At 30.4% G+C, this 14,588-nt stretch overlaps 1 protein-coding gene across 2 annotated transcripts; it reads left to right on the forward strand.

Moving 5' to 3' along the window:
- The first annotated feature begins 3,310 nt into the window (after positions 1-3,310).
- Spn100A (Serpin 100A) lies at positions 3,311-11,861 on the forward strand. Of its 2 annotated transcripts, none has more exons than XM_085190404.1 (8): positions 3,311-3,461; positions 4,495-4,541; positions 8,404-8,522; positions 8,650-9,304; positions 9,389-9,588; positions 9,859-10,044; positions 10,738-10,876; positions 11,331-11,861. In XM_085190404.1, the coding sequence occupies exons 2-8, from the start codon at positions 4,511-4,513 to the stop codon at positions 11,513-11,515; spliced, it is 1,515 nt and encodes a 504-aa protein (XP_085046530.1). In that variant the 5' UTR covers positions 3,311-3,461; positions 4,495-4,510; the 3' UTR covers positions 11,516-11,861. The 2 variants fall into 2 exon arrangements, with proteins under 2 accessions (XP_085046530.1, XP_085046531.1); XM_085190405.1 differs by lacking the exon at positions 3,311-3,461 and adding an exon at positions 3,710-4,106.
- Positions 11,862-14,588: the final 2,727 nt, after the last annotated feature.

A 14,588-nucleotide genomic window follows, 5' to 3' on the forward strand; every position in this document is an offset into this window, starting at 1 on the left:
AACGGCGTGATGTATCAATAATTAAATACGTTTTTCTCTAAAACTATTCGCAATTTCGAAATAGTTTAAAAAGCAAATTTTATCTTCGTTTAACGTAAAAAATTAATAAAGTATTTTAAAGGATAAGGATTAATACCATTATGGAAAAATATCCCTCACAATAAAAAATATATTAAAATTACTATTTTTAGACAGAAATATGATCACTACACGTTATTCTTAAAAGATACGAATATGCCATCGCGGACTTTTTTATAGGTCTTATTAAGAGGAACAATACTCCAGTACATTTTTTTCATGTAGTATTTACCATTAAAGCAGCGCATGCGCCAAAGTGTCTCAGCGGGTAGGACTTTATACACATTTATCGTATTTATGTTAATTTACATAAGAATGTACAAATAATAAACTATATATAAACCTTCCCTGAGAAATACTCGACCTAATGGTGAAAACCGCATCCAAATCCGTTGGGTGGTTTAGAAGAAGAAGAGTTAGAAAGTTCAGACAGACACAAAAAGCGACTTTGTTTTATAAGATATAGGATAGGATAGGATGACACTCTAAGGCTGCCTGAGTTTACTTACAATGACTTCGACAAACGCCATAAACGACAGCAGAGTACACAGTAGGCGAGGTCCAAGCTGAACTTTGCATTTGTGTGAGTGTACCTATGTATGTATGTATATCTAGCAGCGTTAAACAGCACTAAGATAAAATATCGTGGACACAACGCTTTTTCTTGATGATTAAACGGATCGATTCAATATTTTTTAACGAAATTTTTTAATTTAACTCAAACAACACATAAGAGAGAAAAATCATTTATTGATATTATTCATTATTAAAAGAAAAAATAACTCGAAAGTACGTAAATTAATTCACGAAAAGCGCGACCATGTCTGTCCGCCACGGGATAAATTTTGGGCTAAAATTGGGACATCCTGCCAAAATTGGGGTGTCTGACAACGAAACTCTTTCCTACTATTATATTCATATTCTTAGGTTCACATTTTAATGTTCGAGTAAATTTCACTATATTAAAACCTATTATGATTTTATAGTAGGTACCCAGTACTGGTGTTAGTCTGTCAATTTTATCAATTTTCTCCGTAAGTTGTTGCAAAAGTCAATAAGAAATTAAACTTATGAACGGCTTAAACCTGTTGAAAAGTTTCTTTTGCCATGCAATAAATAAACTAGGTTTACAGCTTTTACCTTTCCACATTCACAATGAATAACCTCAATGCGACGCAGGACGACATTTACATGTTCGATTAATTTTATCGATTTCAAGTTCATAAAAAAAGACAATTATTTGGACCCTACTTTACCTTGATAAATAAGAATATATTTCACAAATTGTATTGTCAATTACCGTATATTTTACTTTATTATAATTTTGTGTAGTACGAAATAGTTTTTAAGGTATTTTCACAAGGACTGGAATCTGGACATACCTACTATTTTATATTAGGTCACCCTTTTGTGAGGCCGTCATGGTGCAGGGGTAAACGCGACGGTTACAGGTTCGATTTCCACTTAGAGAATAAAATATTTAATATTTTCATTTTCTCGCTCTGGTAATGAGGCAAAGCGCGGTATTGAGGTCCGCCACTTAATAATACACAATGCCTCAAGAATGTAATAAAAGGAAAATGGGGCATGGAAGTATGTTAATGGGGAACGCAGTATCTTAATACTACGTTCCGAGGTTCCCTTAGCCTAACCTGGTATGTGCGGGATACAGCGTGATACTACGTACTCTCTACCTCGCTATATGCGGAATTAAACATGAAATTGGAATAATATATCTAATCGAGAAATAAATTTCTATGATGAATTAATAATAGTTTCTTACAGCTACTATAAAATCAAACCTTTTAACACTACATCTACATACAAACACACAATATTTCAAAATTATTATATTAATAACATTTATAATTATTTGTTTTAAATATTAATAAACATGTTAAATTTATTGATTTCATTATACATTTATGGACCAGTCAGTGTATTAACTGCTTGGAAACAAGTTATACGTAGCTAGTGAAAACGTGCTCACTTTTCTAATATTGATAGCAAATCGAAACAAGCTTCGAGACGTTCTTATCTTCGCGGATCTCTTGTATTTGTTTATAATTTTTTCACCCATTTACGCCTGACTTGAATAGATCTTTAGTTAAGATATCTTACACCTGTACCTCTAGGTATATTTGTATAATATATGAAGACCAAAGAAAAAGAGAATAGATTTCTTTTAACTTCAGGCTGTATCTCGCATATGGCAGAGTAGGTACAGGGAACGTGGGAACCTAGTTCAATTCTATAGAAAGTGGAAACGGTTTTGTCCCTATTTTTGAGCATACACATTGATAAATAGAAATGGAACAGCAAGGTAAGGTAAAATCCACGTGACACTGCATGTAATGCCTCCAAAATTCAGTGAATAGGGGGGAATGGAATGTCTTAAAACTAGGTTCCCTCGTTCCCTCCCAGCGTGAAGCTGATTAATTTTATTTAATATTTGTACCGTGACCTGCAAGCTACAAACTAAACTGGTTTTAGTAAACTAAAGAAAAGGATTCCGAAAATAATTTCAAGGGGTTGTTATAAAACGACTATCTGATTCCGAGAAGGTTATGGGAGGTAGAAAAATGTATGCGGACAAGTATTCGAAGCTTTTTGTGAGTGAATCGTCTGGACGAGTTATGTATATCAATCACTAAAATTAGATCTTGCTTTTCGAGAAATGTAATTTTCAGTGTTTTTGTTTGTAAAAAAAAACGGTCTGCGCAGTTGTTATTTTTTTTTCATAAGAAAAATATAGTAACATTATATTGTAATTTAACCGACTTAAAAGGAAGCTGATAAAAAAATAGATAAACTAAGATTATAAAGAACAGTGATACATCATTGCAGAACAGTGATACTTCTTTGCATTATTACGATAATTGCATCTTACCATATAATTAGAATACAGAAATTATAATTGTTACTAAGTATACTCATATATATATTAAATAGATAAGTTTAATATTTTTTCTTAGGTCAGCCTTGTTTTTAATAAAAATATAAATATTATACCTACTTGACCCATAATTATGTTCTATCTAGTTAATAGTTCATATACCTACTAAGGCTCGCATAAATATTTTCTACAGAACTAAAACTTTTCATTCACATCCACTGGGAACAGCTAACAATATTAAAAACGGTAAAATTGACATTATAACGTAGATTTATGTTTCAATAATTTAATTTTTCCAGTTTCCATAGTCAATTCTATACGTAGTATTGTTTGTTTAAACATAACTGTTAAATGTTGATATAAAGCGCGCCGAAGCAGCTTCCGTGCACGTCACTCACGGTCGGGCACAGCACGCGCGCGGCCGCTTACCGCGAATTTTCACATTTTTTATCTGTGCAACTTTTTAATTTGTGTTTCTGCTTTACATGTAAGTATTTATGCAACTGTTTTATATAGGTCACGTTAGATTTTAATACTTTAACTTTTAATAAAAAATCGTTTTTGAAATGATAAAAAAACCTGAATAAATATATAGTTGTATGTTAAGTGTAAAACAGGTATTTTATTAGGGTCGAAAATTACTTTGGGGTTTTATGGGTGTCATTGCAGTGGCGATATATTTGAATTCTTTTGGATGGTGCATGATGTCATGTCACATAAGTAAATGTCATTTTTATTTATAGAATGTGAAATAAACATCAGCTTTCTAATAAAATTTTATTAATTAAACGTACCTTAAAGTTTTTAGGCTTTTTTCCTAATTCCGTAGTGGAATAAATTATAAAAAAATATATATTTTCATTGTTTTGTGTAAATAAAAATGTCAGTAAGAGTGCCAAACAATATTCAAAAAGTAATAAAAAATATATTATTAAAAGTATTCTATACTCTTATATACGAAAAGTATTTTAAAATCCTGTTCGCATTAGAGAAGCTAAAAGGAAAATCGTGAAAATGACGTAATACATGTATATTTGCTATAGTAAGGCCTTCTAAGGTTTCTATTATAAATACGAAGATGTTTACTTTATTTTTTAATCAACTTATGGGTGAAGGTTATACTTCGAAGTAGGTAGGTATAAGAAGTTAGGTAGGTAAATATTTATGATAATGACTATAAAATAAATAATTAATAAGTAAATAATAATTATCTATGAAACATGATCGCCTAACTAGTTATTTAATAACTAGCTCTTTAAAAAGTCAAATATTTTTAACGATGTGGATTCAAGTAATATAAATGTCACATAAAAAAATTATTTTACACATTTACAATTTAATGCTTAAACGATATATTGGCGGAGATATGGCGCTTAATTCAATATCATTTATAATATATATTTACATAATATATTCATGTTAGTGATGTTAACATAATTTATGTAACTAACGTTCGTGATTGTATTTAGTTTTTAATATTAATTAACATAAACTAACGCATTTTCACATTTTCTTTACAGTTACGGCGTGGAGCGAATGATCTGCAATATGAAACCGTTATTCCTAGGTAAGTCAATAATTATATGTAATAAACATAGGGAGAAAAGTTTCAATCATGAAAAAAAGAATTGTTCCATAATATAGAAAATAAAATCGATTCCCACTGGAGGAAAATTAAACATCTAATATTTTCATTTCTTCGCTTTGGTTAAAGCGCGGCCAGTTAACACGCAATGCCTCCAGAATTCGACGGGAATTTGTTTAAAATATTTTTTTACTATTTTATTCCAACGAAATAAAAATTAAAAGTTTTTAAAATTTCCTTCAATCTTGTGCAGTCCAAATAATTTTATAGATAAAAAAATATATCAACATCGAAAGTAGATATAAAAAATATTCAACTGTATTAAAAAGTAATTTGTATTGCAAGCTTGTTTGTTGACATCCGTTTAAACAGATCATAATTCCTGATTCTACGTGAGTCTTATAAAATTTAAGTACAATGGAAACAATACTCCTTCCAATAAACTTGAGTGATGAGAATTGCATTTATCGCTTTTCGTGGAATTAAAAACCTAATGTGCTATTTACACAATTACTTCATCGAACACTATTAATAATTATGACGATATCTAATCATTTATAAACAAAATCATAGTTTAGTTAATAATTAACTAATTTAAAATTCTAATTTTAGTTGTATTTCCAGAAATAATTAATAATAGCTGCCAGTCCAAGTGTTTAAGCTTAATTAGTACCATTCTTACACATTTGCGTTTCTATTTTATTGTCTTACTTAAAATAAATCAGCTTTACACTGCCCACTGCACATAGCAAGGTAGGCAGAGGGAACCTAGTGTTAAGATACTCTGTTTTCCCACTCTCTGCCCCACTTTCTGCCGAATTCTGGGGATCCTCGAGTGGGAATTGAACCCACAACCATCACGTTACACTCACACCCATGCGCCACGAAGCGACGGCCTCATTTTTAACCGACTTCTGTAAGAAAAGGAGGTTATCAATTCGACTGTATTTTCTTACTTAAACAGCCAAAAATTTTCAATGTTTAATTAAATAGTTAAATGAAATTATATTTAGTATCTATTTTTTTACTAAAGTTGCATAGTTATTTCGTATATTTTTTGTAGCAGAATAATAATTTTATAGTCCGTGTGGGCTCGCTGATTACTTTCTCGGTCGGTATGTGCTAGATTGCTAAGTGTTATGGGTAGCGTTTGCAATAACATTATAATATCGAAATAATATGGAAATACATAATTATATTTTTATAATATTTTTGATAGGTTTTAATATTTGTTTAAAATCTTTATATATTGTAATAATACATGTAGTGATAATTGAAAAACTATTGGAATGTAAAGTAAAGTAATAGCAAAAGACAAGTGTAAATGGTGAATACTCTAATGCAAAAAATTGCAAAGGATTAGCTTATCCTTTAAAAACGTTATACCTACGTATTACGTGTATCATATTTAATTTTGCTGCGGAAATTAAAATACACAATACATTTAAAAATTTAATAACCTTTTTCATTCGATTAAATACTATTGAAAATTTTAAAATATTTTTTAAAATTTGTAATAATTTAATAATTATTTTACTTATAAATTTAAATAGGTTATGCGAAGCTTATAGACGTACAAGTATATTATATTTATTTTCATATTTTTTAATTTATATATTTTTATTTTTTATATAAAAGATGGTTGTTGTCAACGGTACACACTCGTGTGAGTACAATAGCGTAGGGTCAGCGTAGTGCGTTCACCGCGCACTTGCGGTGCCTTACTTGCTTCGCGCTAGGCCGTACTTAGTACTTTAGTTAGTATAAAAATCTTATATTTTAATACCTCTTGCTATTTTGAAATAGGTATGTAATATAAATACTTAAATGAATAAGAAATAAAAATCAGTTTTACGCTGTATTCCGCACACAGCAAGGTAGGGAACCTAGTGTTAAAACACTCCGTTCCCCACTTTATGCCAAATTCTGCAGGCATTGCGTGTAGAAAATAATTTAATAAAATGGTATCCCTATATACATATATATAATATTTTCATAAATCGTTAGCAAAGATATATTAGATTTTGTAAACTAGAACGTGTTATTTTGTAAACTAGTCCTTGCGGTGATAAAGCATGTTTTATATTCTAGGTATAACCTTAAACGTTACAGTTAAGTTCACGTGGCTTAAGTAGAGCAGTCGGCACACCAACTTAAGTAATAAATAATAATATTCCTTAGTTTCCGTTAGGACTTATAACATGTCTATTTTTATTTAAACAGGTTTTTAAATATTTGTAGAATTAAATATTCGAATACTTAAATACTAAAATATAACATGAAATCCTTGCTTATGGATAAATATTTAGTATTTTTAATGTGGTCGGTGGTTGGTTAATATAATTTTATAACTAGATCAGCTTCACGCCGTATCCCGCACACAGCAGGGTAGGCAGAGGGTACCTAGTGTTATGACACTCCGTTCCCTACAACTAGATGATATAATAATTTTTATCCTTAATACTCTTAAATGTATTTACTAGTATTTATTTCTGTAAGTTAAAAAACTTGAAGCAAGTAAGGAAATTTCGTAAATAAGTTAAAGTTAAAGAATTTTAAATATTATATATTTACTAGCGTCCCGCTCGCGGTTTCACCCGCGTGAACTATGTTATTATTAATTTCTGTCTCCATGACTACGTTCTAGTGACGTCTATGCAAAATTTGAGACTCCTAGCATTTGTAGTAACGAAGTTTCATACAAACTTTCGACCCCAAAAACAACCCCTTAGAAGTCCTATATCGCAAATTCCCGTCTTAGCGAGCACCTACGTCCTATGAGTAACTCCTATGCAAAATTTGAGATTCCTAGTACTAGTAGTTTCTGAGATTTCGTGATGAGTGAGTAACCTTTCGATTTTATATATATAGATATCTAAAAATAATTTGACCCATACTGATCTGTTTAAATATTGATATAAGAAAATATTAAGTAATACTATTTAAAAATATAATTTCTTCAATAATTGATTTATTAAACATAAAATAACAGTATTTTACAATTAATTTCTTGTAAAATTTAATAGTTTTCTAGAAAAACCATAATTTCTATAATCTGCAGTAAGTAGATAAATTGCATCTGCTAGGAATGCATCCGCTATGCACAGATACCGCTAGCGACCTACAATCTATGTAGTTTTCCTATCAGCTAGCTTTAACGATGCTGTTATATTACTATCAAGTAATTCTTGATCTGTGTTAATACTGTACCAGCTGATAAACTGGTTGGGATCTCGTCTTCTCTTATTTATTATTCATTTATGTAATTTTAATTAATGTTAATTTTATGGTAAAATTGACCCGATTTTGATGAAAACTAAGTATATAATGGAAAAATGTCTATTTATTTTAAGTTTTGCTATAATAAATGTCGGTCGTGTAAGGTTTGCGATTACAAATCGTAGCAAAATAGGTAGTTCCGTCTGTTTATTAAATTCATATTATCTTATATATCTAGTACTACCTTCTTAATATTTTACTCTGTTTTAAAATATATTTTTTCTCTGATATTCTGTAATGTGTTTTCGTAAGTCGACTGTATTTGACGCTGTCGACAGCGTATTTATAAATTTTTTGCAATAAGTTATAATTTGAAATATTTTTTTTTTTTTGGGTAGATAAAGAGAAGCTAGTGTTAAGACACTTTGTTCCTCGCTTTTCAGTTAAATTCGAAACTGCGTAGTGAGTAGTGGAAGTCAACGTCGCCTTTTATCTTACCAGAGCAGGAAAATGGAAAAAAAAAAAAAAATGGAAATATTAATATATAATTTTCCACACTTCCTCACAATATTAATCATTAGATGGCTCGATATTTTCATATAAGGAATGTAATTTTACATTTCAGTTCTTTTGGCCGTGGGACTGACAAGTGCAAGATGGGTGCGCCGTCAGCGTTCTAACGAACCAAGAGAGACTAGTTTCGTTGGCAAGGCTACTAACGAACTTTCTACAACTATTCTGCAGGTTTTTTTATTTTTTATTTCTAAATTAAATGTCAAAATTGTTTAAATCTTTAAATTATCTATGAATAAAAAATATGTAATATTTTTGGAAAGAAGGTCTATAATACTTTTCTTTATATTTATTTTAGGGATACATTGATGATGAAAAGAACATTGCCTTCTCGCCTCTTGGCTATACAGCTATTCTTGCTATACTCGCAGAAGGTGCTATGGGTGAAACTAGGAATCAGCTGGTGTCAGCATTACACTTACCAGAAGATCAAAATCTAACAAGAAAAACGTATAAATACATAATGGAACGTCTTAAATATAGAAATGAATATAAATACAATCAACCTGAATTGAAAAATTTCTTCTACATATACAAAAATTATACTATCAATGATGATTATAAGAAAATTCTTGAAGATTATTATTTAACGGATGTTAGATCTGTTGAGAGGAGTTACGACCACGAGCAAGATATTAAAAACGACGAAGACGACGAAAGCGATGTAAAATCAGATGAACCACTCCCATCTGACAATAACGAGAAATTAATTTCATATGCTGTTGAAGATATTCCAGAGAAGGTTGATGTGACTCATGCCGAATATAAACCAGCGAAAAACATAAAAGAACAGATAAAGTTAGTAAAAACGAAAGAAGAAGTCGGTGATGATGAAGAGACGATGGTTGCTGTTGAAGCAAGGAACCACGCGCGCAGCCTTAATATACTTAATGACAAAAATGATGTAGCAACCAGCATTTCAGTAAATAGCGTTGGAAAGAAATCTAGCAAATGTAACAATCACGTTTCATATAATATTTTACTAGTTATCGTCTTATTTTCCTTTTCTTTATATTTATTTTATTTTTATTTTTTAGCTACAAATTCTTTGATGCTTATCTTCAACGGTATGTATTTCCGTGGGTCATGGAAGAAAGCCTTCGATAAGGTAGAACCTAGTGTGTTCTATAAATCTAACACTGAGAAGAAACAAGTGCAAATGATGAAGTCAAAGGGTATTTTCAAAACCGGTTCTCTACCTGGCTTGGACAGTGAAGCTATTTTATTACCTTACGACGTAAGTTTAAAGACTAAGATGTTTTTCTTGACATAAAAGAATTGTCTACGTGCATATATCTGGAGAAAAGAGGCTATTAGATGGAAAGATGTATCGTTTTGTTCATATATATTTTTATTTCGAATATATTTTTTTATATCTCTGCAAGTGTTCAAATCACTTATAAATTGCGTTGCGTGCGCCATGGTGTGAATTTATGGAATTATAAGAAAAATATGTAAAACTATATAAGATTTCATTGCAATAAAATTCTTATAATTATTCTTGCAGGGTGGTAGATACGCTTTATTGCTATTGGTACCACGGGCCCGAGACGGTTTAAGACGATTGATAGCTGATCTGCCCGCCACATCAGTATCGGAAATCCAAGAAAGTTTGAACGAAGAGGAATTACAATTCTCAATGCCAATATTCTATGTCGAAACTACTACCAAACCTGTTACTGCATTGGCGAAGGTAAAATCAAAGTTTTTATATGTAAATGATCTGCTATAGGAAAAAATATAAAATCTAATATAATATCTGGATCTTAAAGAATAAATGGATATATTTAGTTTCTTATATTTATATATGTTACTATTTAGTAAAATGGTTTTGACTGCTCTAGAGCCGCCTTAGTAGGTAAATTTTAAATATAGTATGTACTGTATTTTACAGTCTTATTATGAGATCCCCTTCTCCCGATCAAGTCTCCCGTTAAATGGATCCAATACAGTCCTCTGGGGGATTAAAGCGAATAATTGTTTAACGTTGTTCATTAAGTAATGAATCTACTAAATTCAATGAGTGTGGAAATGAAAATAAATTATTTCCCCAAGTACGGCTCTAACCTACTACCTTCTGACGCTGTTAGACAGATCCACGATGGCTTCTATATATATAATACATATTTATCTAAATGGTACATGTATCATACTGAAAGTCAGTTAATAATTTATTATAGTAGAAATAAGTTAGTCTAATAGATTTTGACTTACATTCATTTTTTTCCGAATATGTGTAAATGTGTTGGTTTCATTCTTCTATAGAACTATTATAATGCAAAAATATAATAAGAAAACAATTGGTCCTAATAAGCATAAAAATTATAACAATAGTATTTTTTATCGCATTTTAATATTTTAAATCATTAAATTTTAATTTATATAGTTTGGAGTTAGCAGTATATTCGGCAAGGAAGCAGATCTGACCGGCATATCTGCAAAGGAAGGCTTATTTGTTCAAGAATTGGTACAAAATGTCGCCGTACGCGTTGATAATAATGATTCTTCGTCCACTTTAGTTGGAGGTAAGTAAAGGCAATAAAAATAAAAAGATATACATATAGAGTAATATGATTAATTTGTAACATTTTCAATTTCTTTGTGTAGCAAATAGTTCTGTTTTTAGTAAAGAGAATTAATAACGTAACGATACTATAATTTTTTAATTGAAACAATAAATTAAAGAAAAGAAAAAAATATTTGTTCGGAAGTTCGGAATAATACAGGAGTCGAATAAACTAGGAACTCATCTAAGAGTCGTCACATTGCAGCATACGTTTCTAGATACATATTTTTTAGCTTGTTTAAAGAAAATAAAAACTGTTTATTTACCTATTTTCTCTTGTATAAACAGGCGAGGTGTTAATGCATTATTTAAATAAATATCCACTACAAATTTAAATTATTATTTTTATATTTATCATATATTTTTTTCCAATATTTGTATTTGTCTTAAAATATTTTTTGTGTATTTTTCAGCGGGCGTAGCTGTAGAAGACGAACTGGCATCTTTGAAGAATCTCCCGTTATACGATAGCAAGGAATCTCGTAAATTATGTGTGGATCATCCATTTATTTTCTACATCCTTGACCATTTAGACAACTTAGTAGTTGCTTCTGGTAAGATCATTGACCCTCAATTGCCGACTGACATTTTGACATAAATTTTTAAATTTAGAACGACAAATAATACTTATAAGATTTTTTTAAAACTATTTATACAAGAAATATGACAAGCTTATTTCATTATATTTACAATTCTTAACATTTTCATTTTTAAATAGTTTTTTATTATAATTTATAAAATGTACTTAATTACTTTCCCACCCCACCCTAATGTAATTTTAATTATATAACTTTCGCTGTGGGGTTGTCTTGAAATAATGTTTTTTATCCAGATGCATTTGATAATGAAAAAGTACACAGCGTAGTTTAGTTTAGTTGTAAGTTTATTTATTTGTTTTTTTACTGTTTGTGATATTTTTAAGAATAAACAAAAATATTTTTACACTATTGTCGTTTTATTTGAATATTGCTTATTGATTTCGTGGTTTAAGAGATATGGGATAATTTCTATGAAAAAATCATTCAGTGGAATTGGGAACCTCCTCCTTTTTAAAGTCTGTTAAAAATTGCATACCAAGAATAATATAATGGTGGTGGTTGAAAAAAAACGGTTCCGTAGCAACAAAAAACAAAATATAATATATTTTATTGTTTGTTTCTATGGATGTATTAAAGTTAATCGAAATCTTCAATAGAAACCGAGAAAATAAGCTTCAACGCTAAGGGTTGTTTCCCCCATAACCCCCTTCCTGTAAGGGTTAGAGACAAAAAAAATGGTGTGTTAGCGATACAGATTTTCAGATAAAAAGCAATATAATCATATTAAAAATAATTCATCAGAAGCCAGTGCAGCTTTCCCATGCTTATCGGGCTAGACCCTTTGTCTCTAAATGTGTGGAAATTTTAAAATGCATATAAATCTGATGTGCATTTTTTATTGCCTAGATTATATCTACCAACCCTTGCAAAATATGTTTATTTATTTACTTATCTATTAGACACAGAGCAAGCAAAGTTACAACTTACATCTAGTACGAGTAAATGCACATAGTATTGTGTGAAATGCAAAAGACGGACTTATCACTAATTAGCGATTTCTTCTCGACAACCTTGTGGTTAGGAGATATAAAATTAAAAATATATAGTGGATGATGCAAATAAACATTCATACTTAAGTAATATATTATTCTAATACATAAACTTAATCTATATATATAAAAGGACTTGTCCTCACTGACTGAGGTAAGACGCACGCACAGCCGTAACCGCTGTGCGTAGAAACGTTAAATTTGGACAAAAGTTTACTTTTGTAATCTGGACATCCACTAAGAAGGGATTTTGAAAAATTTTAACCCTAAAGGGGTCAAATAGAGGTTCAAAGTTTGTATGGAAAAAAAATTAAATCTTTATCGATTTTTATAAAATTTGAAATTTAGATTTTTAAAAGTATTTAATTGAACACGTGTTTCATCGTTTTCTAGAATTCTCCCCCTAAGGGTGCAAATAAGGGGTTGAAAGTTTGTATGGAAAAATTCTTAAATCGCCACCGATTTTTATAAAATTTGAAATTTAGACTCTTAAAAATATTTCATTGAACATGTTTCATGGGTTATTAGAATTCATCCCTAAATACGCAAGCGAAGCTGCGCGCGTCCGCTAGTACACTAATATTTATAAAATAGTACAATATATCCTATCCTATCCTATATCTTATAAAATAAAGTCGCTTTTCGTGTCTGTCTGTTGTTTCTAACTCTTCTTCTTCTAAACCACCCAACGAATTTTGATACGGTTTTCACTATTAGGTCGAGTATTTTTCGTAGAAGGTTTATATATAGTTTATTATTTGTACATTCTTATGTAAATTAACATAAATACGATAAATATGTATAAAGTCCTACCCGTTGAGACACTTTCGCGCATGCGCTGCTTTAATGGTAAGTACTACATGAAAATAATGTACTGGAGTATTGTTCCTCTTAATTAGATCTACAAAAAAGTCCGCGACGGCATATTCGTATATTTTAAGAATAACGTGTAGTGATCATTTTTCTGTCTAAAAATAATAATTTCAATATATTTTTTATTGTGAGTCATATTTTTCCATAATGGTATTAATCCTTATTCTTTAAAATATTTTATTAATTTTCTACGTTAAACGAAAATAAAATTTGCTTTTTACACTATTTCGAAATTGCGAATAGTTCTAGAGAAAAACGCATTTAATTGTTGACACATCCCGCCGTTCACACATCAGCTGTATGTTACTCAAGTTTCACTTATCCCTTACTCTTAGCATATAAATAAGTATATTAATTACGTTGGCCATTTAATGTAGATCAAGACTGCCTTTTACTGTTTTCCATTTTAATAAGTACTTTAGAAGTTGTTACAATAACAAAAAATCCTTGCTGCGAAACGCGCCTCGCGACGTTATGCTTATACATGCGAGTCCGCCGCGCCCGCCTGCCTTACACGCATCGGTGGTTCAGTGGTAGAATGCTGGCCTGCCACGCGAGCGGCCCGGGTTCGATTCCCGGCCGATGCATTCTATTTAATTTTCCTCACAGGCAGCCACGTAGTGCTTGCTTTTCATCAGGGACAGAATACCCTCTTCAGCATTAACCACAAGCTCGAAAAAAAAACCCGCCTGCCTATATAGCAACGAAGACGATTTTAACAAGTACTTGAAAAGATTAGTACGACAGATTTAAAATCACGATACCTACTAAAAAATCCTTGCTGTGTAAAACAATTGGAAAATCCTTATTGAAACTACGAAAATGCGGGTTGCATTAGTGTTTAAATAATTTTCACATTATCTTAAGTGCTTTGCAAACATACATTATATGAATAATCCAGTAGTAAAAGTGGGCGAAGCCGCAAGAGGGTCGCTAGTAAAGTAATATAATACAGTAATACATAATTTTATACGTGTATAATATATATTGATATCATATAATAACGAATATATTAAGTAAATGGGAAAAGTAAACGTTTTCATAAAGAACAGGTATTAAAATAATATTCTTTAACAATTTTTTTAAACATACGTTTAAAAAAAATTGGAACGTCTAATAGAAAGTGGCAAATCGTTCCAAAGATTTCTGTGTGGTAATATATATATTTTTTTAAAATAACATATGCGATTTTTAAAATATCCTAATAAAA

The sequence above is a fragment of the Heliconius melpomene genome, chromosome 9, assembly GCF_056956725.1.
Source record: "Heliconius melpomene rosina isolate 202511_hmr_F chromosome 9, ASM5695672v1, whole genome shotgun sequence".
Classification (NCBI taxonomy): domain Eukaryota; kingdom Metazoa; phylum Arthropoda; class Insecta; order Lepidoptera; family Nymphalidae; genus Heliconius; species Heliconius melpomene.

Bases quoted from the DNA above. Each gene is read 5' to 3' on its own strand.
- Spn100A (XM_085190404.1), top strand. From the start codon at position 4,511: ATGATCTGCAATATGAAACCGTTATTCCTAG. The intron at 4,542-8,403 runs GTAAGTCAATAA...TTTACATTTCAG, and splicing joins TATGAAACCGTTATTCCTAG to TTCTTTTGGCCGTGGGACTG. The intron at 10,877-11,330 runs GTAAGTAAAGGC...TGTATTTTTCAG, and splicing joins TTCGTCCACTTTAGTTGGAG to CGGGCGTAGCTGTAGAAGAC.